The 27,902-nt window shown below is 45.1% G+C and overlaps 1 protein-coding gene across 1 annotated transcript; it reads right to left on the bottom strand.

Annotated features, from left to right (window-relative positions):
- Positions 1-1,797: 1,797 nt before the first annotated feature.
- On the bottom strand, positions 1,798-24,535 carry galnt3 (polypeptide N-acetylgalactosaminyltransferase 3). Its single transcript, XM_033024190.1, has 10 exons — positions 24,008-24,535; positions 21,056-21,228; positions 20,459-20,608; positions 19,591-19,825; positions 15,057-15,174; positions 13,865-14,065; positions 12,927-13,058; positions 11,625-11,726; positions 9,628-9,777; positions 1,798-2,671 (listed from the first exon to the last, which is right to left on the bottom strand). The coding sequence occupies exons 1-10, from the start codon at positions 24,505-24,507 to the stop codon at positions 2,558-2,560; spliced, it is 1,875 nt and encodes a 624-aa protein (XP_032880081.1). The 5' UTR covers positions 24,508-24,535; the 3' UTR covers positions 1,798-2,557.
- Positions 24,536-27,902: the final 3,367 nt, after the last annotated feature.

Below are 27,902 nucleotides of genomic sequence, written 5' to 3'. Positions count from 1 at the left end.
ATGGAAGGCATGTTTTAGGTTCTTTAGATTATTTTATATTATTCTCCTGTGAAGTTAGGGGCGACCGGCTGAATAGTTTTCTCGTTGGTACTGGCGGGATTTACAGATCATAAGTGGTTGCAGGATTGTACATTTGCAACACATTTGACAAGAATGTACGCAGAGAAAGAATGCTTTTCAAAAGAAAATCAGTTAGAAGCTGCTTTGTGCAGCAAGAGAGAAGTGGTACCATAAAGCTGGAGTAACTCAGTGGGCCAGGCAACATCTCTGGAGAGAAGGAATGGGTGACGTCTCAGGTCGAGACCCTTCTTCAAACTAGTCAGGGGAAAAGGATACAAGATAAATAGACAGTGATGGGTATTAGTCAATCAGCAAATACTCAATTGGCTGCAGATCCAAAGGTACGTTTCCCATAAATAGACATCCTCTTTTATCTCACCCTGTTTCCCAGCGGGATCCGGCCAATTCTACAAATTCCATAAATAGCTCAATCACTTTACAAAACGTTTATAAAACATAAGCAGCATTTTCTTCAATCAACAGAGATGGATGACCCATGAGAGAGAAAGAACTGCAGATGCTGGAATCTAGAACAAAACACAAAGTGCTGGAGGAACTCAGCGGGTCAGGCAGAATCTGTGGAGGGAATGGACAGACGACATCTTGGGTCGGGATCCTTATTCAGTCTGGGAGAGGAGGAGAAGTTTAAAAGCAGGCATACTTTGAGGAGGTTTCACGATGGAGAAGTTGTTGAGAAGATTTCCTCAATACAAGTGAAGCTCCACAACAGTGCGAGTGATGGGGCTTATCGCCTCTCGGTAGCTTTTATTTTGCCTTTGGAAAGATGTACCAAAGCAAAATTAAACAGGTTATACAGTCAAAGAGCACGGAAACAAGCCCTTTGGACCAAGAGGGCCCATCTACGCTGGTCCCACCTGACCCTGTTTGTCACATATTGTACTAAACCTTTATTTATTTACCTGTCCAAGTGTCTTTTAAATGGTCTCAGCAAATTGCACAAATCCCCAGGTCCACGCCTCTGCCAAGCCTTTGCCTGATCTTTGATGCTGCCGCTAACTCACCGCATAGCAGTGGGACATTGATAGAACATGGAACAGTACAGCACAGGAACAGGCCCTTAAGCCAACAATATATACGCCAAACACAATGCCAAGTTAGAAAGAAGGAGGAATTTCTTTAGTCGGAGGCTGGTGAATCTGTGGAATTAATTGCCACAGGTGGCTATGTTGGCCACGCCAGGTATAGGTTGAAAGGTTATAGGGAGAAGGCAGGAGAATAGGGATAAGAGGGAAAGATAGATCAGTCATGGTTGAATGGCAGAGTAGACTCAATGGGCCGAAAGGCCCAATTCCTCTCCTATTACTTGAAGTAGAATTGATCTCATCTGCCTGAACATGATCCATATCCCTCTATTCCCTGCACTTCCATGTGCCTATCCAAAAGACTCTTAAACGCCACTATCCCATCTGCCTCCACCACCACCCTTGGCAGTGCGATCCAGGCACCCATCACTCTGTGTAAAAAGGACAGCCCTGAACATCTCCATTTAAACTTTCCCTCTCAGTTATCAAGTGAGAAGTGTGGCATATTCAGTGTCCGTGGATGATGTAAATCCATTTAACCAGCATTGTGAACTATCTTTAATCGGACTTTATCTTGCACTAAACATTATATCCTTTATCTATAGTGTCCTATATCTGAACACTGTGGGTGGCTTGATTGTAATTACGTATAGTCTTTTCGCTGTCTGGATAGCACGAAACAAAAAGCTAACACTGACAATTACCAATTTTTATTGGAGCAGAGTTTGGAAAAATATTATAAATATGACTTGACATTACATGAAATTAATTTGATTACCCCTGCACAAAAGATCCTTAGAACCAAATTTCCTGAATTATAAACACATTTCAATCTCAAAAATTGTCGAACTTCAAGATGAGATAGCAGCAATAAACAAACCCATGGCACATATTAAAGAAATGTCGTCACAGCAATAAAGATGAAAAAATGGATGGTCTAAGAAAGTGAGATACCTCACAATCCTCTTTCTGTACTTTCTTTTTATAAATACAGCTCTTTGCAATTTTAATGAAAGGAAAAACAATCTTCCCAATACATGCCGAAATCACTCCCCAAAATATATACCACAGTAAAATCCTCAAGTAAATTATTCTTCAAAAATAAGCAGAATTTATTCTGCTGCTCATTCACCCGTTAAAATGTTACCAGCATACACAATCACCAACTCTATAAAATAAAATCTCACGTACTCCAAATTCATCGTTGAGTATTGGAATAATACAAAATATAAATCGATTAAACAAATGTCCATTGCTGTAAGATATCGGAAGGTTACCTTAACACCGTCTAACACATTCAAGTGCAATTTGCTTTATTACAAACTTTAAAAATGTCTCAAAAATATTTCCATTGCATAAACGTGCATGTTTTTGGCCTTTCAAGACTGTGCAAAAAATTTCCTGATGCAATAATTTGGACTTGAGCTTCATTGCTTCAGGGCCGACCTTGCCTGTCAGCTAAAGATCCACTGTTGGTGTTGATCGGAAGGATTGCATGGAACCAAGTTGGGGTGTTTACCTCTTGCCGTTAAACACTTATTTGAAACTCGATTTACAAGATGCATGTCCTGTAACACAAAACAACGTGTGAAAGATAAACCTGCAATATCATTTTATTATTAATCGTGATAACTCCAACTGTCTTTGGAAACCCAACACATTCTGAACCAATGTCCACGCAAGTACATCTTAGCGATTTTAATAGTGCCATCAGGAATGAATATTGAAATATTTTACTTTGTTAACTCATGCGGAATTAGACAATTCACAAGATATTTCAGTGGAGTATAGGCATTCCTATTGAAGAAGTGCGGTGGTGGAGGTGGTAGTGCCGTTTAAGAGGCTTTTAGATAAACACATGGATGGTCATTGACAGCATCTTCACCTGGCATTTCCACAAAGAGTCATGGCACTGGGACCACCGTCAATGTTGCCCCCAGTTTGATCTCTGGTCTCTCCCTGGTGCACCGATCCCATAGATGAATGCCAGTCGTGCTTAGACTTCCATTCCTCAACTTCTCAGAGTCATTGAGTGTGGAAACATCCCCTTCGGCCAACTTGCCCACGCCAACCAACATGCCCGATTTACTACTAGTCCCACCTGCCTGCATTGGGCCCATATTCCTCCAAACCTATCCTATGCATGTACCTATCCAGATGTTTCTTAAACATCGTGATAGTCCCTGCCTCAACTACCTCCTCCGGCAGCTCGTTCCATATACGCGCCACCCTTTGTGTAAAAAGGGTTCCCTTCAGGTTCCTACTAAATCTTTCCCCTCTCACCTTAAACCTATGTTTGGTTCTTGATTCCCCTCCTCTGGGCAAGAGACTGCATTCACCATATCTATTCCCCTCATGATCTTATACACCTCTATAAGGTCACCCCTCAGCCTCCTGCACTCCAAGGAATAGAGTCACAGCCTTCTCAATCTCTCCCGATAGCTCAGACCCCCCCCCCCCCCCAAGTCATGGCCACATCCTCGTATATTTTCTCTGCACCTTTTACAACTTGCTTTCGAGATCCAATTGTTTCATGTTAATTCCAGCCTTAAATGTAAATAGCCTACACTTACACTTATCTAGGACATAAGAGAGAGTTAGATAGAGCTCCAGGGGCTAGTGGAGTCAAGGGATATGGGGAGAAGGCAGGCATGGGTTATTGATTGGGGACGATCAGCCATGATCACAATGAATGGCGGTGCTGGCTCAAAGGGCCGAATGGCCTCCTCCTGCACCTATTTTCTATGTTTCTATAAGCAGGGTTGTGGAGTCGGAGTCGTTGAGTCGGAGCGATTTTGCTGCTGCTGGAGTCGGAGTCAGTAAAAAATTCCCAACTCCGACCTCAACATAAATTGCAGAGAATTACAATTTGTAATCATGTATTGTCTTTCTGCACACTGGTTAGCACGCAACAAAAGCTTTTCACTGTACCTTGGTACACATGACAATAAACTAAGTGGTGAAGGTGATCAATGCGAGTTCGGTAATGGATGTTGTCTACATGGATCTTATTAAGGCATTTGATAAGGTTTCCCATGGTAGACTGATCCAGAAGATTAAGATGCATAACATTCACACTGACATGGCTGTAAGGAATCATAACTGGCTTATTGATAGAAGATAAAAGGTTGTGGTTGAAGAACAATATTCAGGCTGGAGTTTTGAGACCAGTGGAGTTCCACAGGGATCTGCACTGAGACCTCTGTAATATACAAAGGACTTGGACATTAATGTGGATGGTTAGTTAGTAGGTTTGCAGACGGCACCAAAACTGATGAATTGATCAAGTGGGGAAGGCCATCTAAGTATACAGTGGGACATGGATTAGCTACAGAAATTGGCGGATAAATGGCAGAGTATAATCTGAGCAAGTGTGAGGTGTTGCATGTAGGGAGATGGAATGTAAGGGGAATGACTTAATGACAAGATCCCCAACAACCCTGATGTATGGAGGGATCTTGGGGTCCAAGTACTTTGGTTCTTGAAAGTGGCAATGCAGGTAGATTAGTAAAGAATGGCATAATTGCCTTCATTGGTCAGGGCATTGAGTTTAAGAGTGGGGAAGTCATATTGCAGATTTATAGGACTTCAATTACTCCACATTTGAAGTATTGTCTGCAGTTCTGATCACCTATTACAGTAAGGGTATGATGCTTTGGAGAGGGTGCAGAAGTGGTTTACCAGATTGTTACCTGGAACGGAAGGTAATAGCTATCAGGAGAGGTTGGGCAAATTTGGATTGTTTTCTCTGGAGCGTCGGAGGTTGAAGGGAGATCTCAAAGTATATAACATTGAGAGGCGTAGATAGGGTAGACATGTAAACCTTTTTACTAGGGTACGTGTCAAATATGTGAGCGTAAGATGAAACCAGAAAAGTTTGAAGGAGCCAAGTAGGGCAATTAATTTTTAGGGGGTGCTAGTTTGCACTGTCAGTGATGGCTGGCATTTGGTGGTATTTGAGACTTACAGATACACACATGGATAGGCAGGGGATGGAGGGATATGGATCACATGCAGGCAGAAATTTGTTTAACTTGACATCATGTTTGACATAGACATTGAGGGCTGAAGAGCTATTTCCTTTGCTGTACTATTTTATGTTCTGTGAAATGAGGTTTTTGACTAAGCTCTGCCGAGCACTATGAAGCCTCTGGGGCTGCTCCAGTTTCTTCACTTTTGTACTGGACCTCTATTCTGTTTGCCTGCTTTTGTTCCATCTCGAGGAGTGGAGCAATTGCTACCGTGCTTGACCTCTGTGGTGATAGTTGTTTCTAAGAAGTCTGTACAGAATTTTGTCCAGTGCACCAAACCACAACAGGCCAGTCATTTTAAACTTTTTTTGTGGAAGCTAGTTAGTAATTGTCCAAATTGCTGTTAATTTCATCTAAGATAAATTTGGATTAGTTTAGAGATACAACATGAAAATTGGCCCATCGTGCCACTGAGTCCATGCCAATCATTGATTACTCAATCACACTATTCATTTATCCCATGTGTCCATTCTCCATGCTAGAATTTAGAAGCCAATTATCCTATAAACCCACACATCTTTTGGATGAGAGAGAAAACGCGTGCCGCCAGAGAAACCCCACACATTCACATGTGGAACGTGCAAACTCCACGCCACATTCGACGGTAGAATTGAACCTGTGTCTCTGACACTGCACCACTTTAAAGCAGAGTCAAAGTCATGGATGATTAAAGAGCGCACTTGATGTGGCGTAGACGAAAGTGCTGGAGAAACTCAGCGGGTGAGGCAGCATCTATGGAGCGAAGGAAATAGGCAACGTTTCGTGTCGAAACCCTTCTTCAGACTGATATAACATGATGTGGCGTGTTGACGTTTAAGGTGCCAAATAAGAGCGTTGTACGCAAGCTTTAAGCATACCAAGTGAAATACAGAGTGGCAGTATAAATATATAATTGGTTCAAATGGAAAAAAATCATGCTGAACATTTGTAGTTGGATCTGAAGGAAGGTGGCTTGGCAGAATATAATTTAGAGTTAACATGGTGACAGAAAAGGACCCCAGGAATAAAAATGGAGATAAGACCTGTTTAGGCTGGTCCAGACAATTAATTCAAATGGGATCCATAGTGACTTGGTAAATTGGGTCCAATACTGACTTAGTCATTCGGCCCATCATGTCAACTCTGCCATTCAATCATGGCGGATATATCTCTCCCTCTGAACCCCATTCTTGGTTCTTCCCCTGCCTTCTCCCCATAACCTCTGTCACCCATTGTCTATTGTCACCCATATTAATCTATCTCTGCCTTAAATATATCCACTGACTTTGCGTCCACAGACTCCTGTGGCAAATAATTCCACAGATTCACCACCCACTGACTTAAGAAATTCCTCCTCATCTCCTTCCTAAAAGAATGTCCTTTAATTCTGAGGCTATGACCTCTAGTCCTAAACTTTCTCACTAATGGAAACATCCTCTCCACATCCACTCTATCCAAGCCTTTCACTATTCTATACTGTTTCAATGAGGTCCCCTCCTCATTCTTCTAAACTCCAGTGAGTACAGGCCCAGTGCGTCAAACACTTATCATATGTTAACCTACTCATTCCTGGGATCATTCATGTAAACCTCCTCTGGACCCTCTCCAGAGCCAGCACATCCTTCCTCAGATATGGTGCCCAAAACAGCTCACAATATTCCAAATGTGGCCTGACCAGCACCTTATAGAGCCTCAGCATTACATCCCTGTTTTGATAGAAGCCCTTTCGAAATAAATGCCAGTATTGTGCTTTCTTTCTTCACTATCGATTCGACTTACAGATTAACTTTTTGGGAATCCTGCACCAGCACTCCCAAGTCCCTTTGTACCTCTGAAGCTTCCCAAACCTCTGGCTTCCCACTAATTTTTGCCATGTTCTCTTTTAGTTTTATATACTGTCCGTGACATTTCTTGTCAGCCACGGTTGCCTCTTTCTCCCCCTGGAATCTTACTTCTTCTTTGGAATGAAAAGATACTGCATCTTCTGAATTATTACCCAGAAATTCCTGCCATTGCTGTTCCACCATCATCCCTGTTAGGGTCCCTTTCCAGTCAATTTTGGCCAGCTCCTCTCTGAAGAAGGGTCGAAACCCTTCTTCAGACTGATACAATAGTCCCCTTTGTTCAGCTGCAATACTGACATGAAATGAAATTGGTGGATTTTGAATTGAGGGGTGGTCCAAGGACAAAGCAGAATATAGATCAGTACAGATATGTTGGAGAAATGGCAGAAGGTGTTTAATCAGAGTTTGGGATATTGTATTTTGGGGGATCAAATACAAGGAATATACTAAATGGCTGGGCTCTTGGGACGGTGATGTACAAAGGGATCTTTGGGTGTTTGTCCATAGCTCACTGAAAATAGCAACGCAAGTAGATAATGAGGTAAAGGAATATGGCATGCTTGCCATCATCGGTCAGGGCATTGAGTATACAAGTTGGCAAATTGTGTTGCAGCTGTGCAAAACGTTTTGGTTCTGTTACATTTGGGGTATTCTGTCCAATTGTCCAATATAGGCAAGATGGAGAGATTTCAGAGAAGGGTTTTACCAGAATGTTTTTGAAAAAAAAACACATGCAGTGCTAGAATAACGAGGCAGATCAGACAGCATCCCCCCCCCCCACCCATTGTTTTCTACTGCTCATTGACCACTTTCTTTCTTATAATCACTGCAATGGCCACGTGTCCTTTGTAAAAAAATATAATCATAGTTTCCCTAGTCCTTGCCTTTCATTCCACTAGCTTCCACATTCAGCATACCCTTTATCTCTTCTGTCAACTACAACACGATCCCACAACCATCCACACACTTCTGCCCACCCTTGTGCAGTGACTACTCTTTCCATAACTGCTTAACCTGTTCATCATCCTGTTGGCACTTTCTCTGCTGGAGGGCAACACTTGTTCCTAAACATCTTCCCTCATCACCTTTCAGGGACCAAAGCTGCTCTTCCAGGTTAGGTAAAGATTCACGTGCATCTCCTTCACCCTTGAGCACTGCATCCAATGCTGTTGATGTAGCCTCCTCAAAGATTCCAAATGCAGAAGAGGCGACTGGTTTGCAGAGCATCTAAGCTCTGTCCACAATAGCAATCCTGAGATCCTGGCTACATGCTATTTCAACTTCCATTCTCATTTGCACACTGACTTGTCCGGCTTCAGCCTTTTACACTACCAGAGTAAAGCTCAACACAAACTGAAAGAACAATACCTGGTGGAGGAAATTGAGATGGAGAGGGCATAGGTTTAAGGTGAGAGAGGAACGTTTTAGCCTGTCGAGGTAAATGAGGCAAGCCCAATAGCAACATTTCAGGGACATTTCAAAAGGTACATGGATAGGAAAGGTTTTGGGGGGGGATATGGAACACCTTGATCAGTGTGGATGAGTTGGACAGAAGGGCCTATTCCTGTGCTACATGGCTCTGACTAACATAGTAGATTACGTCGTCTACAACCCAATAGTACAAATATTGAGCCTGAAATTTCAGGTAAACATCACCACTTGTTCTCCTCTTGGTCCTCTCATTTTTGTCCCCTTTCCCATTAAACTCTCCCTCACCCGGATGACTACGTTTCTTATCTCTCCAACTTTAGTTTTAATCCATCATCTACCGACAATCTTCACTCATAGAAACATAGGAAATAGGTGCAGGAGTAGGCATTCGGCACTTCGAGCCAGCACCGCCATTCAATATGATCATAGCTGATCATCCAAAATCAGAACCCTGTTCCTGCTTTCTTCCCATATCCCTGAATTCCGTTAGCCCGAAGAGCTACATCTAACTCACTACATCCAGTGAATTGGCCTGCAATGTCTTCTGTGGCAGAGAATTCCACAGATGCACAACTCTGAGTGTAAAAGTTTTTCCTCATCTCCGTTCTAAATGGCCTACCCCTCATTCTTACTCACTGTGTCCCCTCCCTCATATGGCACCATGTACCCTTCATCTCTCCCTCAATAGTTCCCATTTATTACTATCCTTATCAGATTCTCAGATTTCGGCTTTTCTGTCCCCACTCATTGCCCTCCAGTCATTGTCTCTACCTTTACCTTCCCCTTCCCACACTTGGCTCCATCTATCTTCTTCCTTGTCTCCAGAGATGCTGCCTGTTAGTAACAGGGGTTATGGCGCCGCAGTCGGAGTCAGAGTTGGATACACAAGGAATCAAGGAGTCGGAGTCGGGTGCTTTGGGTATCGACTCCACACCCTGGGCATGTTCATATGTTATAGGAACAGAAATAGGCCATTCAGCCCATCAAGTCTACTCAGTCATTCAATCATGGGTGATCCATCTTTCCCTCTCAACCCCATTCTCCTGCCTTCTCCCCATAACTGTGACACCCTAACTAATTAAGAGTCTGTCAATCTCCACTTTAATAATAATTAATGACGGCCTCCACCACCATCTGTGGCAATGAATTCCACAGATTCATCATAGGTTTGCTGCATAATAATCTTCAACATCATTTAAAAGCACAGAACGTTTGAGTTACAATGTGTGAGTTGATTACCTGGTTTTCCCAAATCTGCTCTTCTGAGGCAGCGCTGTTTGTACCTTTGTAAGTACATTGCTTAAGATAAGCAATGTTGTCTAAGTTATGAACACACAATTCCTTCTGGATATTATGACGAAGTTCATGCAATGAGCTATATTCAAAGTACTGAAAAGAATAACAAGTCAATGAGTGTGCATTCATTAAGTAATTGAAGATAAGCTAAGCTATCTTGCAGCACCCGAGTCAGGATCGAACCCGTGTCTCTGGCTCTGTGAGGCAGCGGGTCTACCCACTGTGCTATTCTTGGAAATCAAGCTTGATAATTGGCATAGGAATCACCAACATGGATGTGATTAAAGGGGGAGCTCGGTTGATGGGATACATTTTGCTCAGGAGCAAAATAGAAGATGATGATCATCTTTGCTCTGCATTATAGGGCAGCACGGTGGCCCAGTGGTAGAGATGCTGCCTTACAGTGCCCGAGACCTGGGTCCAATTCTGACTACTGGTGCTGTCTGTGAGGAGTTTGTATTCTCCCTGTGACTGCGTGGGTTGTCTCCGGGTGCTCCGGCTTCCTCCCACATCGTGAAGATGTGCAGGTTTGCAGTTTATTTGCACCTCTGTGAATTGCCCCTAGTGTATAGGGTGGAACAGGATATTGGTTGGTTGGCGCAGACTCTGTGGACTGTGAAAGGTCAAATGGCAATCACAAAATAATAAAATGAAATCGAAAGGGTAAGAGGGCGTGTTTATCTGCTGTGGGGTGGGATTGAGCTACGTTTTTGTTCATCTGTGTCTTTGGGAGGTGCGTGATTTATAATTTAATAATAAGACCATTCTAAAGAAGAAAAAATGCTTAAGTGCTGCAACGGTAAACAACACATCATAGGGAGGTTCTGTATATAAGGAACATATGACTCTTTGTTCAGTGAGCAATCTGCTAGATTGCTCTCAGCGATCGCTGTATTTAAAACTTTTAAATAAATCTTGATTGTCTTGCCTGATCTTTGTTGGGTGTTTTCTTTAACAGCCAAGGGGCCTGTTTCAACACTGTAGCTCTAAAAACAAAGACTTAAATTAAATCTCTGGATCACCATCTCGTCCACGTTTTGGTTTCAAAGAATTTGTCTTTCCTCTAAAGGCTCATGATCTAACAACGCTGCAATACACTCTTTCACACTTTTCCTGCCCAACTGCCTTGCTTCTTTTGCAGAAAGGAAAAAGCTTGAGAAAAAGGTTTCAAATCGAAATCGCAAAAATATCTGAACAACAAGCCCAGCATGATTGAGGCAGGTATAAAAATAAGATTTAAAAGAAACTTGGACATGGATAGGAGAGGTTGAGAGGGATATGGGCCAAATGCAGGCAGGTGGGACTAGTGTAGACGGAGCATGCTGGTTAGCGTGGATGTGTTAGGATGAGGGCTTGTTTCCATGCTGTGATTCTAAAGATGTCTTGCAGTTTTATTCCCAGTCTCAAATGCATTACCAAAATTAGTATTATTATTTAAAATGTGAGTAATTTTGAGCATTGGGAATAGATGTAGTCACAGCTCAACTTGTCTCAGCACATTTCCAACTGGGAGTGTACCTCGAGATCATTTGAAAAGTAATCTGAAACAAATCTGAAACAAATTTGCAATTTGGCTGCCAAATTATCATTAACCTGATATTCTGGAGATTATCCAAAGTGGTTTATCCAAAGCTACCCATCACTGAATCAATGCAAGCAAAAACACAAAGTGCTGGAAGAACTCAATGAGTCAGGCAGCATCTATGGAGGGAACGGACAGGCAACGCTTTGAGTCAGGACCTTTCTTCAAACTGAAGCAAAATATTCAACATTCAGTCTTGAAACATCACCTAGTGATCAGTTTCAAGAAGGGTCCGAATCCAAAACGTCACCTGTCCATGTTCTCCAGAGATGCTGCCCAACCTGCTGAGTTACTCCAGCACTTTGTGTCTTGATCTGCAGTTCCTTGTTTCTATATTAAACGGGCATGATGTTCTTACCTGGTTTCCCCCAAGACCGTGGCATGTGTACATTATTAGGGGCTCTGCACCTTTGTTATTTTCCCCAACGTCAAGACAAGTCCCGGAACCAACATTTCTAATCTGAAATTGAAGGTGGGAAACAACAAGTCAGTGTGGAACTGCGCTACATTTTGATCGACTGAACACATTTTGTAAAATAATTTTTAGATTAATAGAACAGGGCGTTTAATTCAAAAGGATAAATATTAACCATTTTAGAATATCTTAGATTTCAGTTGGACATTTAATTGAAATTATTGCAACTATAAAGCTATGATGCAATTATGAGTGTACTGTAAAAGGTTTTCAAATTGGGAAGATGGAAATATTTGGTTTTGTTTAGAGATACAGCGTCGAAGCAGGCTCCTTGGCACACCAGTACGTGCCAACCAGCGCTAACCCGTTCACACTAGTTGGCTATACTGCTACACACTAGGGACAATTTACAGAAGCCTATTAACCTGCAAACCTGCATGTCTTTGGAATATAGGAGGAAACTAAAGCACCCAGAGAAAACCTATGCGGTCACAGGGAGTACGTGCAAATTCCATACAGACAGCACTCGAGGTCAGGATCGAACCAGGGTGTCTGGCACTGTGAGGTAGTAACTACCACTGCACCACTGTGCAATGATTTAAAGAAATTCCAATTCTCAGGTGTCCAAACAGCAAACAAACTGGCCAGAGTGATAATTGTTGTGGAATGGAACATTTATTTGCTGTATGTTTAGAATTACTATTACAACACAAATAACATGCTATAACACCAGAATATTTCTCAACCAAGAAAACCAAACCCAACGCCAAAGTAGTATCGAAACTGCTTAGACACACTTATGCAACGGGACAAAAACTAACTCCATATTCAGTAATAAGCGCTCTCCATGTTGATAAACACACAAACCAAATGTTTAACCATGAAACCCAATCCCAATGCCCATGAGAATCTAAAATGTCTTTATACAATTAAACCATGGGACAGCAAAAACTAGGCATGTAGGTGCCAGTATATCATTGTGGTTATCAAACGGGCAGCTTCATTCACTGGAGTTTCCCTGAGTTACACCCATGACACCTCGGGAAGGCTCAACAATTAGTTGTGGCGTCCCAGAATCACCCCCTCAATATATGGTCTCACCACCCATGCTCACCAGTATGCACTACTGAGCAGCTATGTAAATATCTACTCAGTAAAACAAATTATAGAGGATTGATTCAACACTCAAACAAATGCTAAACACCCGTGTCTTGTCTTACACTTAGCATAGAAAAAAGTACTTACTGCACCGAAGTGTTGAGGATATAACTCAGGGGTAAATACCTCTGGATAAACATTCTTGAGATACCAAGTGAAGTTCTTACATTGCAAACGTTGCTTCACCTCCAGCCTTTCGGTAATGTCTCCGTAAGATTTCTGTTTAAAAATAATTAGTTACTAGGACCATTTTTACTCGTATTCCCATACCAATCTACCCGCCTTGGGCCTCCTCCATTGCCAGGGTGAGGCTACACACCAACTGGGGGAGCAGCACCTCATATTCCTCTTGAGTAGCTTATAACCCAGCGGTATGAACATTGAATTCTCCAATTTTTGGAAACCTCTAACTAGCTCACTTCACACCTCCCCCACTTGCTAACCCACAACCAACGTAGACTCGGTGGCAGCTTCACTGGACACTTACACTTGGCCTGCTGGATCTCCCAATTGCCAACCATTTTAACTCCCCTTCCCATTCCCACACTGACCTTTCTGTCCTGGGCCTCCTCCATTGCCAGAACGAGGCCACATGCAAACTGGAGGAACAGCACCTCACATTCCGCTTGGATAGCTTACAAGCCAGCGGCATGAACGTTAAGCAAAAAAAACCCACAAAGTGTTGTAGTAACTTAGCAGGCAGCAACTCTGGAGAACATGGGCAGATGATGTTTCAAATACAGGTAGGTGGGGCTAATGTAGATGGGGCATGTTGCTTGTTGTGGGTAAGTTGGGCTGAAGGGCCTGTTTCCATGCTGTATGACTCCAACTATCAATCCCCCCCTCTGGCTTCACATTTTACAATCCTTCTCATCACCAACTCCTCTCCCCCCCCCCCCCCTCCCCCACCCCCTCCCCTCCACCTGTATCATCTTCTCACCAACCAGGCTTTGTCCCACTGCCACCCCCACCCCCCCTCACTGCCCCTCCCCTGTCGAGCTTACAAAGCTCTCAATCGCACCTACCGCTTGAAATATATGCAGTGCCTCACGGTTGCGTCTGTAAAAGATCTGCTTGTACTCCCCCATCCACACCTCTGCCAGTCGCACCAGGTTGCGGGCAATCACTTGATTACCATTGGGGAAGGAGTGGGGGCTTTTGGAGCGAAAGACATGACCCACGACAGCACACGGCAGTATCTCTAACTGCCCGCCACACAGCCAGACCTGTTATTGAAACAGAAATTAATAGGCACCGACATCTTTAGACGTCAGAGATACAGCGCGGAAACAGGCCCTTCGGCCCACCAAGTCTGAGCCAACCAGTGATCACCCCGCACATTAGCACTATCCTACACACTAGGGACAATTTACAATTTTACCAAAACCAATTAATCTATAAGTATGTACGTGCTCACGCAGTCACAGGGAGAACATGCAATCTCGTACAGGTAGCATCTCTAGTGAGGATTGCACCCGGGTCTCTGGTGTTATAAGGCAGCAACTTTACCACTGTGCCACCACAAAATTATTATTATATTAGATAAAAGATAGACACAAAGTGCTGGAGTAACTCAGCAGGTCAGGCAGATTGAAAGATTGTGTGTGGATTACATTGGGAAGGTCCATAAATGTACATTAATGAAGACACAAGGAACTGCAGATACTGGAATCTTCAGCTATACACAAAGTGCAGGAGTAACTCAGCGGGTCAGGAAGTACCTCTGGAGAGCATGTATTGGTGATGTTTTGGGTCGGGACCCTTCAGACCTGAAACGTCACCTATCCATGTTTCCTAGAGATGCTGCCTGACCCGTTGAGTTACTCCAGCATTTTATGTCTGCCTTTGGCATAAACCAGCATCTGCAGTTCCCTTCAATTACTTTTGCATAAAGCTTAGTTGGATGTTCTCGATTAGTTAATGATAGTTCTCGACTAGTTAACCTTTGACTGACCAAGCAGAGTGGGTGAGTATGGAAAACACCACGACATAAACGTAGAAGAGACACAAAATTGAAGAAGATTAAACAGTGAAGTGACAGAAACTCTTTCCAATCACCCATATAAAATCCCTGATTTTAAACGTCCATGTTCCCAGATTTACAGAAAGTACAGAATACAGCAGCTATTTAAATGGAATGGCCTTACGAGGCTTCGAAATACTCCAACTTGGGTGTCATATGCATAACCAATTAACAAACATAAACCAATCGCTTACCCTGAAAGACATTTCTATGTTCTCACCACCCCATATTTCCATCTGGTCATCGTAGGTGCCTAGATATTCAAAGTATTTCTTGGAGATGGCAAACAGCCCACCAGCAAATGTTGGCGACCTGTGGAGCGAGAGAAAGTGACAATATCAGTGCGAAGAATTGATGGGGCTGGGTTAATAAAATAAGGCCGTTAACTTCTGGGGAACAGGTCTGCTAAACACAGTGACAATGATCAGCTGTGAGCTCAAGGTTGCAACTGCAAGGGTGCTTGGTATGACCTAATCACCCTATATAGATAAGGAAGCCTGTTGTTCAGCAGTGTGCTCTGTGTGAAAGTGTTAGTTGAATGTCCTGTGTCGTTTGCCTGCTAGTGATGTTCAGTCTTTAGTCCTTTAGTTGTAACTCCATAGTGTCTTTGTTTTGTTAGTTATGATATGCTCAGTTTTCAGTTCGGATCTGCAGGTATTTTACTGTTTTGCTCTGATGTCGGCCGTATAACCATTGTGAGTAAAACGATTTAAATGTTACTACTCAACCCGGCAAATCGTTAAGAATTCAGTGATCCTACGATATTGTATGCTTCACGTATCACAAAAAGAGTGATACAGCAGTGGCCTAAGGAGGCCAAGGGTCTAACTCAGGATGGCCTTGACCCAGTGGATTGGAACATGTTCAAGCCCAATTCAGTGAGCTGATCTTTATTAACCAAGGAATTGTGCTTATGCATAATGATAGTCTTGCTGTGCTGTACGCAAAAAAAGTATTTCACTGTACCTTGGTACACAGAGCATGGAAACAAGGCCCTTCGGCCCAACTTGCCCATACTGACCAACATGCCCCATCCACACTGGTCCCACCTGCCTGCATTGGACCAAACCCCTCTAAACCTATCCTATCCTTGTACCCATCTAAATGTTTTTTAAACATGGTTAAAGTACCTGCCTCAACTACCTCCTCCGGCAGGTAGTTCCATACACCCAGCACACTTTGTGTAGAAAAGTTGCCCCTCAGATTCTTATTAGATCTTTCCCACCTTAACCGTATATCCTCTGGTTCACAATTCCCCTACTCTGGGCAAAAGATTCTGTACATTTACATTATCTATTTCCCTCGTGATTTTATTTAAACATCTATAAGATTACCCCTCAGCTTCTAGCGCTCCAAGGAATAAAGTCCTAGCCTGCCCAACCTTACCCTATAGCTCAGGAGACTTTGAAGGTATGAGATGGGAATTGGCTCGGATAGGCTAGTAAATTATACTTAAAGGGTTGACGGTGGAGATGCAATGGCAAAGATTTAAAGACCGCATGGATGAACTCCAAAAATTGTTCATCCGTCTGGCGAAGAAATAAAACGGGGAAGACGGCTCGACCGTGGATAACGAGGGAAATCAAGGATACGATAAGGCATATAAATTGGCCAGAGAGAGCAGCAAACCGGAGGACTGGGAGAAATTTAGAACTTAACAGAGGCGGACAAAGGGGTTAATTAAGAGGGGGGGGGGGGGAGAGCATGAAAGAAAGCTTGTGGGGAATATAAAAACAGACTATAGAAGCTTCTTTAGATATGTAAAAAAAGGAAAAGATTAGTGAAATCAAATGTAGGTCCCTTACAATCAGAGACAGGCAAATTTATAATGGGAAAACAAGGAAATGGCAGAATAGTTAAACGAGTACTTTGGTTCTGTCTTCACTAAGGAAGATACAAACAATCTCCCAGAAATATTAGGGGACCGAGGATCTAGTAGGAGGGATGAACTGGAATCCACATTAGTCAGAAAATGGTGTTAGGTAAACTGTTGGGACTGAAAGCAAAGAAATCCCCAGGGCCTGATGGTCTGTATCCCAGAGTACTCAAGGACGTGGGCCTAGAAATCGTGGAAGCATTGGTGATCATTTTCAAATGTTCTCTCAACTCTGGATCAGTTCCTGTGGACTGGAGGGTAGCAAATGTAACTCCACTATTTAAGAAAGGAGGGAGAGAGAAAACGGGGAATTATAGACCAGTTAGCCTTAGTGGGGAAGATGCTCGAGTCGATTATTAAAGATGTCATAGCAGCGCATTTGGAAAGCAATGAAGAGATCGGTCAAAGTCAGCAGGGATTTATGAAGGGGAAATCATGCTTGACTAATCTTCTGGAATTTTTTGAGGATGTAACAAGTAGAATGGATAAGGGAGAGCCAGTGGATGTAGTGTATCTGGACTTTCCAAAAGCCTTTGACAAGATCTCACATAAGAGATTAGTGGGCAAAATTAGAGCATATGGTATTGGGGGCAGGGTATTGACATGGATAGAGAACTGGTTGGCAAACAGGAAGCAAAGAGTAGGAATTAACGTGTCCTTTTCAGAATGGCAGGCAGTGACTAGTGGGGTGCCGCAAGGCTCAGTGCTAGGACCCCAGTTGTTTACAATATATATTAACGATTTAGACTAGGAAATTAAATATGACATCTCCAAGTTTGCGGATGATGCAAAATTGGATGGCAGTGTGAGCTGTGATGAGGATGTTATCTATGAGGCTGCTGGATGACTTGCATAGGTTGGGTAAGTGGGCAGATGCATGGCAGATGCAGTATAATGTGGATAAATATGAGACTATCCACTTTGGTGGCAAGAACAGGAAGGCAGATTATAATCTGAATGGTGTCAGATTAGGAGAAGGGGAGGTGCAATGAGACCTGGGTGCCCTTGTACATCAGTCACTGAAAGTTAGCATGCAGATACAGTGGGCAGTGAAGAAAGCTAATGGCATGTTGGACTTCATTGCGAGGGGATTTGAGTTTAGGAGCAAAGAGGTCCTTCTGCAGTTGTACAGGGCCCTGGTGAGACCGCTCCTGGAGTATTGTGTGCAATTCTGGTCTCCTAATTTGAGGGATGACATTATTGCTATTGAGGGAGTGCAGCATAGTTTCACCAGGTTAATTCCCAGGATGGCGGGACTGACATATGATGAAAGAATGGGTCGAATGGGCTTGTATTCACTAGAATATAGAAGGATGAGAGGCAATCTTATAGAAACATATAACATTCTAAAAGGATTGGACAGGCTAGATGCAGGAAAAATGTTCCCAATGTTGGGGGGAGTCCAGAACCAAGGGTCACAGTTTAAGAATAATGGGTAAACCATTTAGGATTGAGATGAGGAAACATTTCTTCACCCAGAGAGTTGTGAATTTGTGGAATTCTCTGCCGCAGAAGGCAGTGGAGCCAATTCACTAGATGTTTTCAAGAGAGATTTAGATTTAGCTCTTAGGGCGAAAGGAATCAAGGGATATTGGAAAAAGCAGGAACAAGGTACTGATTTTAGACGATCAGCCATGATCAAATTATTTGGCTGGCTCAAAGGGCCGAATGACCTACTTCTGCACCAATTTTTTCTGTTTCTAGGCCCTGGAGACCTGAATAAGGAAACCACTGAACCATTGAAAAGTAAATTGAGAAGATAAAATATGAGAAAGACAATGAAGACCCATTTCCATCTGGCTGTAACCAGTGGTATTGGTCTAAATGAATTGATAAAGTAGTAACAAAAACCCTCAGTCTATATTAGATCGGACTTTACTGGACTTTACCATGCACTAAAGGTTACTCCCTTTATCCAGTGTCTGTACACTGTGGATGACTCGATTGTAATCATGTAGTCTTTCCACAACAAAAAGCTTCTCACGGCACCTCAGTCCACGTGACAATAATAAACTAAACTACGTTCAAAATTAGGATTCTACCTGCATGGACATATCCAAAACCTCCTTTATTTCAGAAATTGTTTGTCATGTAGTTATTGCACTGTGCTCCTAGAATAAATTAGGATTGAAAAAAGGCACCAATTTGCTGGAGTAACTAAGCAGGACTGGCAGCCTTCTGGACTCAGTCTAGAATTCCACAACTTCAGAAACAAGGATCTGCAGATGCTGGTTTATAAAATAAAGACACAAAGTGCTGGAGTAACTCAGCGGATCAGGCAGCATCTCTGGAGAACATGGATAGATCAAGACCTTTCTTCACACCGATTATTGCGGGGGGGGGGGGGGGAGAAAGCTGGAATAGTGATGGGGGACGGGGGCAGGGCAAAGCGATAGGTGGATACAGGTGAGGTGGGGGGGGGGGGGGGGGGGGGGGGGTTGATAGGGACATGATCGGACAGAGGCCAGCGGTTGAAAAGACAAAAGGTGTGAGATAAGGATAGAAGTTAGTATTTTGAAGTCAGATGAAGGAATGGAGAGGGGGAGGGGAAGAATCATTGAAAATGGCATTGTTGAGATCATTTTATTGTCACGTGTACCGAGGTACAGTGAAAAGCTTTTGTTGCGTGCTAACCAGCCAGCGGAAGGATAACATATGATTACAATCGTGCCGGCCACTGTGTACAAATACATGATAAAGGGAATCATGTGAATAAAGTAAGAAATGCTGGAGTAGAGGTGTAGAAGAGTGGAGCGATTGTAATGGGTGATAGCAGATCTACTTCTGTGACTAGCACACAGGCTGCTGCCTTGCTCAGGTGCCATCTGGCATTTTGGAAAATGTAAACTTACTTTATTGGATAGGTTTCATCTTTTCTCCGTTTTATCTCGTGGTCAGGAAGGCTTTCCCAGCCGAAGGACAAACTCCAATCAAAATTACCCCTGACGTGATGGCTTCCATATGGATTGGGTTTTGATATCGCAAAAGTCTTCATATCAATGCTGGTGATATCAGGGCTTACCACAGCAGTGTGGTTCTCAGCAATCCTGCTCAGTAATGGCTCCAGCCAACCATTGAAGCATTCACCTGGGGGAAGAAACATCTTGAATAGAAAAAGGGGCAGCACCTTGGCGCAGCGGTAGTGTTGCTGCCTTACAGCACCAGAGATCCGGCTTCAATCTTGACTACAGGTGTCGTCTTTACGGACCGCGTAGGTTTTCTCCGGGTGCTCCAGTTTCCTCCCTTATCCCAAGACACACAGGTTTGTAGGTTGAATGGCTTCGGTAAAAATAGAAAATTATCAATGGGCTGAAGGGTCTTTTTCCGCTATGTATCTCCAGACTAACCCAAGCTAAGATAAACTAAAAACAAGGAATTGCAGATGCTAATTTATACCAAAGAGAGATACAACGTGAAAACAGGTCCTTCAGCCCACCAAGTCTATGCCGACCAACGGTCACCCCGCACGCTAGTTCTATCCTACACACTAAGGACAATTTCCAGAAGGAAATTAACCTCCAAACACACACATCTTTGGGATGTGAGAAAACCGGAGCATCCCAAGAAACCCCACGGGGTCACAGGGAGAATGTGCAAACTCTGTACAGAAAGCATCATTAGTCAGGATCAAACCCGCGTCTTGGGCGCTGCAAGGCAGCAACTCTATTACTGTGCCACTTGGCTGCCCTTTCAATAGCTTGCAAAAGCTGGTAAACTTACAGTGGGCATCCAAGAAGGTCAGGACCTCTCCCACGGCCACCGAGGCTCCCAGCAATCTTGCAGTGATTAACCCCTTCCTTTCCAATTGGCGAACAACTTTCACAATTTGAAATGGCTTCACATAGTTATCCAATTCTTCTTTTAAGTAATCTGCATACAGAAATATTTTGTTAACTTACAGTTCAACTGCAACTATTTCAATGAGCATCCGCTGGAATAAAAGCTGAGGAATTAGTGACAGTAAAAGTCATTTATTCTATCTGCAAAGTTGTACCTTTCTCAACCCAAGTACAATCAAATTAATTTAAATCAATATATTTCCAAGATATTATTCATTATGATATTGTTCATTGATTTAATTGCTCATTGTAATCAGAATAGTGAATAGGTTTTTTCTGTTTCTATGCCCTGTATGCAAAGAGTCACCACGAATTGGGCGCTGACAAAGCTACAAATGTGTTCATTATAGTCCCCAACAGTCCCTCTGTTCTCAAAGACCCCATCACGCCAGGTCTCTCTTTGTTCTCGACCGACCTCTGGCACCCACCACAGTGTATCACTAAAGTTGAAATAATTGGTAATAAAACTCGGGCTCACCGTCTGTGCTTGCATCATCGACCAGTATTACCTCCTTTAGAAACTGAGCGGGTGATGTGTGCATGACACTAAAGACTGTTCGCAGTAGGGTCGACCAAGCCTCGTTGTGGAACACGATAATGACACTCGTGGTGGACAAGGATGGGCATCGTTTGAACTTCTGCTCAATGCATCTGGGGAAGAAATAAAACACACCCAGAACGGATCTTACCGAGATGAAAAATTGGTATGTTCAGACTTTAGAGACTTTAAAGATACCAACGTGAAAACAGGCCCTTCAGCCCACCGTGTCTGCGCCAACCAGAGATCACTAGCACTATCCTACACACCAGGGACAATTTGACAATTAACCTACAAAACATCTTTGGAGTGTGGGAGGAAACCAGAGCACCTGGAGAAAACCCACACGGTCACAGGGAGAGCAAACAAACTCCATATAGACAGCACTTGTGGTCAGAATCAAACCCGGGGCTCTGGAGCTGTAAGGCAGCAACTCTACCAATGTGCCACCAATGTTTGTTAAAGATGCACTAAGCAATTTTTTAAAATTATACACAGAGTGCGGTGGGTGCCAGGAATGTGCTACTAGGGGTGAGGGTGGAAGCAGATACAATAGTGGTGTTTAGGAGGCTTTTGGATAGACGCATGGATATTCCATCCTATCAACAACTAGAGAGCAGTTCAGAACTACTATGGGGGAGAGAAGGGGGGGGGGAGAAGGGGGGGGGGGGGGAGAGAAGGGGGGGGGGGGGGGGGGGAGAGGGGGGGGGGGGGGGGGGGAGGGGGGGAGGGGGGGGGGGGGAGAGAAGGGGGGGAGAGAGAAGGGGGGGAGGGAAGGGGGGGGGAGAGAAGGGGGGGGGAGAGAAGGGGGGGGGGAGAGAGAAGGGGGTGGAGAGAAGGGGGGGGAGAGCGAAGGGGGGGGAGAGAGAAGGAGGGGAGAGAGAGAAGGGGGGGGAGAGAGAAGGGGGGGTGAGAGAGAAGGGGGGAGAGAGAAGGGGGGGGGAGGAGAGAAGGGGGGGAGAGAGAAGGAGGGGAGAGAGAAGGAGGGGAGAGCGAGAGGGGGGAGAGAGAAGGGGGGGAGAGAGGAGAAGGGGGGGAGAGAGAAGGGGGGAGAGAGAAGGGGGGAGAGGGAAGGAGGGGAGAGAGAAGGAGGGGAGAGAGAAGGAGGGGAGAGAGAAGGGGAGAGAGAGAGGGTGAGAGAGAGAAGGGGGGGGAGAGAGAAGGGGGGGAGAGAGACAGGAGGGAGAGAGAGTAGAAGGGGGAGAGAGAGAAGGGGGGAGAGAGAAGGGGGGAGATCCTGAGAAGGGACGAGAGCAAGGGGCGGGAGAGGAGCAAGGGGGGCGAGAGAGAAGGAGGGGAGAGAGAAAGGAGGGATGAGAGAGGAGGGGGGAGAGAGAGAGAATGCGGGGCGGAGAGAGAAGGGGGCGGCGAGAGAGACCGGCGGGGAGAGAGAAGGGGGGACGAGAGGAGGGGCGGAGAGAGAAGGGAGCAGAGCAGGGGGGGACGAGAGAAGGGGGTGGGGAAGAGACGGAGGGGAGGAGAGAGAGAAGGGGGGGGAACTGAGAGAAGGAGCGGGGATGATAAGAACGGGGGGGAGCGAGGAAGGACGGGGGCGATGAGAGAAGGGGGAGGGAGAGAGAGAAGGGGGGGGACGCGAAGGAGGGGGAGAGAGGAAGGGGGGGAGAGAAGAGGGGGAGAGAGAAGGAGGGGGATGGAGAGGAGAAGGAGGGACGAGAGAGCCGGGGGGAGAGAGAAGGGGGGAGAGAGAAGGAGGGGGAGAGAGAAGGAGGGGGGAGAGAGAAGGGGGGGGAGAGAGAAGGGGGGGAGAGAAGGGTGGGGAGAGAAGGGGGGGAGAGAGAAGGGGGGGAGAGAAGGGGGGGAGAGAAGGAGGGGGGAGAGAGAAGGGGGGGAGAGAGAAGGGGGGAGAGAGAAGGGGGGGAGAGAGAAGGGGGGGAGAGAGAGGGGGGGGAGAGAGAAGGGGGGAGAGAGAAGGGGGGAGAGAGAAGGGGGGGAGAGAAGGGGGGGAGAGAAGGGGGGAGAGAAGGGGGGGAGAGAGAAGGGGGGGGAGAGAGAAGGGGGGGAGAGAGAAGGGGGGGAGAGAAGGAGGGGAGAGAGAGAAGGAGGGGGGAGAGAGAAGGAGGGGGGAGAGAGAAGGAGGGGGGAGAGAGAAGGGGGGGAGAGAAGGGGGGGGAGAGAAGGGGGGGGAAGAGAGAAGGAGGGGAGAGAGAAGGAGGGGAGAGAGAAGGAGGGAGAGAGAGAAGGGGGAGAGGGGGAAGGGGAGAGGGAGAAGGGGCGAGAGAGAGAAGAGGGGAGAGAGAGAAGGGGAGAGAGAGAAGGGGGGGAGAGAAGGGGGGGAGAGAGAAGGGGGGGGGAGGGAGAGGGGGGGGGGGGAGAAGGGGGGGAGAGAAGGGGGGGTGGGGAGGGGGGTGGGAGAAGGGGGGTGAGAGCAGGGGGGTGAGAGAAGGGGGGGGGGGAGAAGGGGGGGAGAGAAGGGGGGGGGGAGAAGGGGGGGAGAGAAGGGGGGGGAGAGAAGGGGGGGGAGAGAAGGAGGGGAGGGAATGGGGGGGGGGGAGAAGAGACTCATTTCTCCAATGAGCCAATTAAAAAGCCTGGTCAGCAAAGGAGATTGCCTACGGCTACCTGGACTACCTATAACTACATAGCGACCCCACCACCACTGCACTACGAGTTCAAAAGAACCATGCTGACCAATCTTTACTCGCGGGAAATTTTTCAGCATGATGAGGCCGCGAGTATGCGGGAATCTTCTCTCGAGCATGAAGTGTCGACCATGCTGCGAGTTTGTGGCGAGCGCAAACTCTTCTAAACTCGCAAATTAGGTCGCCATAGTGGGACAGGCCTTTAAGAGAGTTATTTTTGAATATTGGAAAAGTGGAGACTTCACTAGACTGAGTACAGGAAAGCAAAACACAATGGACAAAGTAATCGTACTCAGGTGAGCGGGTGTCGGGTCCAAGGTCTCGGTGTAGGGAGATGCGGTCACTTGCAAACTGGTTGAAGCAGTGTTTGGCATCTCCTTGATCCTTTTCCTTCTGCTCCTCTGGAGTCAGGTTGTCGGTGAGGTAGGGGTTGCCGCCGGCTCCCGGCTCGTTCGGGTCCTGGTGCGGCCGTTCCATGAACGGCTTCAGTTCTGCCGCTGTGAAGTGGCCGGGCAAGCAGAGTTTGCCCACGTGGATGGGCATCTGCCCCCTGACCGGCGCTCCGATCTGCATTCGCGGGATCGCCTCCTTGATGTTATTGACTGCCCCCATCATGATGTCCAGCACCTTGTCTTTTCTCACCACCATCTCCCTCAGCCACGGCTCCTGTGTTGCCGTCCCCACCATCTCCCTTTGCATCAGAAATAAAAATGTGATGAACACCAGGGCTGCAAGAACCACCTTCCAGTACAAGGAGCGCCGTCGTAACAGCTTACGAATCACACTCATCATTCCACTTTAAAATTCACTCCAAAATCCCAGACGTGGAGTCCACAGAAATGCTCATGAAGCGGTGAATGCTTCAAATCTGAAACATAAAACGTCAAAGCATATGACAGGCACATTTCATTCCCATTGACGGAAATCTGTTCCCTAATTTTACACTACAATGTGAAACTACAATGCAAGCCACAAATGCTGGAAATTCACTGGTGAAACAGACCAATGAAAAGGAGATGCAGGGAACTGCACAAGCCGGAGACCTGAGCAAAACACAGAGTGCTGGAGGGCAGCACAGTGGTAGAGTTGCTGCCTTACAGCGCCAGAGACCCAAATTCGATCCAGACTGCAGGTAGTGTCAGTACGGAGTTTGCACGTTCTCCCTGTGACTGTGTGGGGTTTCTCCATGTCCTCCAGTTTCCCAAAGTTGTACAGGGTTGAAGGTTAATTGGCCCACTTTAAATTGTCCCTAGTGTGTGGGATAGAACTAGTGTACAGGTAACTAAACCCCTCAGCGGGTCAGGCAGCATCTGTGGAGGGAATGGACAAACGACGTTTCGGGTTGCGACACTTCTCCAGACTGATTGGTGGGAGGGCTGGGACAGCTCATCAGTATCTGCAGAGTACAAAACAAGGAACTGCAGATGCTGGTTTACAACAAAAAAGACAAAGTGCTGGAGTAACTCAGCGGGTCAGGCAGCATCTCTGGAGAAGATGAATAGTTGACTTTTCAGGTTGGAAGAGTGGCAGGCAGAGGCCCCAGCAAGGAAAGAGTTATTCAAGGGAGAGTTAGATTTAGCTCTTCGGGCTAATGGATTCAAGGGATATGTGGAGAAAGCAGGAACAGGGCACTGATTCTGGATGATCAGCCATGATCGTATTGAATGGTGTCACTGGACCTGAAGTGACAGAAGAACAACATGTCAGGCAGGATCGATTCATATTGCTTCCTCCACGTGGAATACATGAAACAGTACAGCACAAGATAAGACGACCCTCAACCCACAATGTCTGTGCTGAACATATTATGAACATAACATGAACATACTCCATATCCCTATATTCCCTGCATATCCAGGTGCCTATCCCAAAGTTGTTTTAAACACCACCACCATCCCCCCTGTCCCCACAGTGTAAAAATAAACTTACCCCGCACATCTCCTTTGAACTTTGCCCCTCACTCCTTAAAGCTGTGCTCGCTAGTCTTTGAACGGCACATTGCTGCCAGAGATATAGTATATTTGATAGGGTTCTCTAGAAAATGCAACAAAACTATTCTTAATTGTACTATTAAGATTCAATTTCTTTGCATTATGTAAATACCTGCATTGAAATACAAAATCATAAATTTGGCACCAACCCCCCTACAAACTAAATGACAAGTGCATTTTTGCAATAAACATTTAACTAATGTGACTCCGTTTGCGTGTTCATTCATACATTATTTAAGGTAGAAAGCCAGTGGTGTTATGCAGCAACAACGTAAATGTAACTTCACTCATGCTTTTAGAATCCAGAACGCACTACTTCTCCAGGCCAACTTGAAATTACATTCCCAAGCAATAATGTGGAGATTGGGCAAGGTTACTCTGCCAGAGGTTATGAGAAGGCAGGAGAATGGGGTTGAGAGGGAAAGATAGATCAGCCATGATTGAATGGCAGAGTAGACGAAGGGCCGAATGGCCCAAGTTGCTCCTATAACATGAATAATTGTACTGGACCAGATGTGCTGAAGGGCCTGTTTCCATGCTGTTCGATTCTATGAGAATTTAGTTTGATGTGGGAGGGAACGGATGGGAAGGAAAATCAAATGGGACATGTAGCTAATTTATTCTTAGGTGAACAAGCAAATATAGTTAGCATTAGATTTTATGCAGAAACAAGGAAGTGCAGATGATGGTTTACAAACAAAAACCACACAAAGTGCTGAAGCCACTCAGCAGGTCAGGAGACACATCTGGAGAACACAGACAAGTGATGTTGCAGGTCGGAATCCTTCTTCAGAACGTCTAAAGAAGGGTCTCGATCCGAAACTTCATCTATCCATGTTCTCCAGAGATGTTGCCTGACCCGCTGACTCACCCCAGCTCTTTGTCTTTTTTTGTAAGACTTTAAATCCTATTATTTATTAGAAGCTGACATCTCTTAGTGCAGATGCAAGCCCCCTCAAAGTTCAATTTTATATTTCTCCATTATTTCGAGACGCTTTCTGAGTGCTTTGTTATATGAACAAAGTCAATATTGGAGATGTAAATCTACAGCTCAACTTTCCTGTTTCTATATTCAGCCGACACACTCTTGACACAGCAGGCCGAGTTAAAATTCCAAGAACAAAGTTTGTTCATTTAACAACAGAAGAAAAGAAATGCTTCAAACTATCACATAAATCAAGTTGACACTATTTTTTTACACATTTATTCTGCCACGTACCTTCCTCCAAATTAAAGCACTACAAACATATCTTGGACAAATTGGCCGGAGTCTGGGACATGTTGGCCGGTCGGTGTGGGCAAACTGGGCCGAAGGGCCTGTTTTCACTGTATCACTCTACGACTACCTGCTTTGTACTTTCAATCTCAAATGAATTTGTTTCAGGGAATAAGTCTTTGATAAAAGTGTATACAAAAGTGTAAGTGATTCTGCATTTCTTATTGTGCGTTATGAAACATTATTGAATACAGATGATGGTCTGCTGACTTTAGTGTGAGCGGCAGGAATTACACAAGTCAGGACAATTGTCTTGGATTGAGTCAGAAACGAGTCATACAGTCTGGAGATAGAGCCATCAGCTCAACTCGCCCATGCAGAAATGGGCAACAGTACATGGTACAGTGCACCGCTAGAAACAAGAAACTCCAGAAACTGGTTTACAAAATAAGGAAACAAACTCAGCAGGCCAGGCAGCATCTCTGGAGAAAGACACGAAATACCAGAGTAACTCAGCAGGCCAGGCAGCATCTCTGAAGAAAAGGAGCAATTCATACATTCATAAGTTATAGGAGCAAAATTGGGCTATTCAGCCCATCAAGTCCACACTGCCATTTAATCGTGGCTGATCTATTTTTCCCTCTCAACCCCATTCTTCTGCCTTCTTCCCATGACTAATAACTATAGGTGACATTTCTGGTTGGAATCCTTGTTCAGACTGTACAGTCCACAGGATAAAGTTTGTGTATACCAATGCTCTATGGTGTACTAGACTATTTGATGAAAGTTTCCAAATAGGAATGTCGGCTTAATTGAAAACCGTTTTTGACAGATGAAGGACAATTGTCTAACACACCTTAGTGGGAAACTCACCTGTCACATATGACTTCGGCTATCAGCACACCTCCCAACCTCCACAACCCCACCACCCAAACTTCCCCACCACCCCAACCTCCACACACCTCCCCACCACCCACCTC

This window comes from Amblyraja radiata, chromosome 7 (assembly GCF_010909765.2).
Source record: "Amblyraja radiata isolate CabotCenter1 chromosome 7, sAmbRad1.1.pri, whole genome shotgun sequence".
NCBI lineage: Eukaryota > Metazoa > Chordata > Chondrichthyes > Rajiformes > Rajidae > Amblyraja > Amblyraja radiata.
The sequence above is the reverse complement of the archived record's forward strand: the minus strand, read 5'-3'. Positions and strand labels throughout refer to the sequence as shown.

Bases quoted from the DNA above. Each gene is read 5' to 3' on its own strand.
- galnt3 (XM_033024190.1), bottom strand. From the start codon at position 24,507: ATGATGAGTGTGATTCGTAAGCTGTTACGACGGCGCTCCTTGTACTGG. The intron at 20,609-21,055 runs GTGAGCCCGAGT...TTCTGTATGCAG, and splicing joins CGATGATGCAAGCACAGACG to ATTACTTAAAAGAAGAATTG. The intron at 15,175-19,590 runs GTAAGTTTACAT...CTCGCTCCACAG, and splicing joins GATGAAACCTATCCAATAAA to GTCGCCAACATTTGCTGGTG.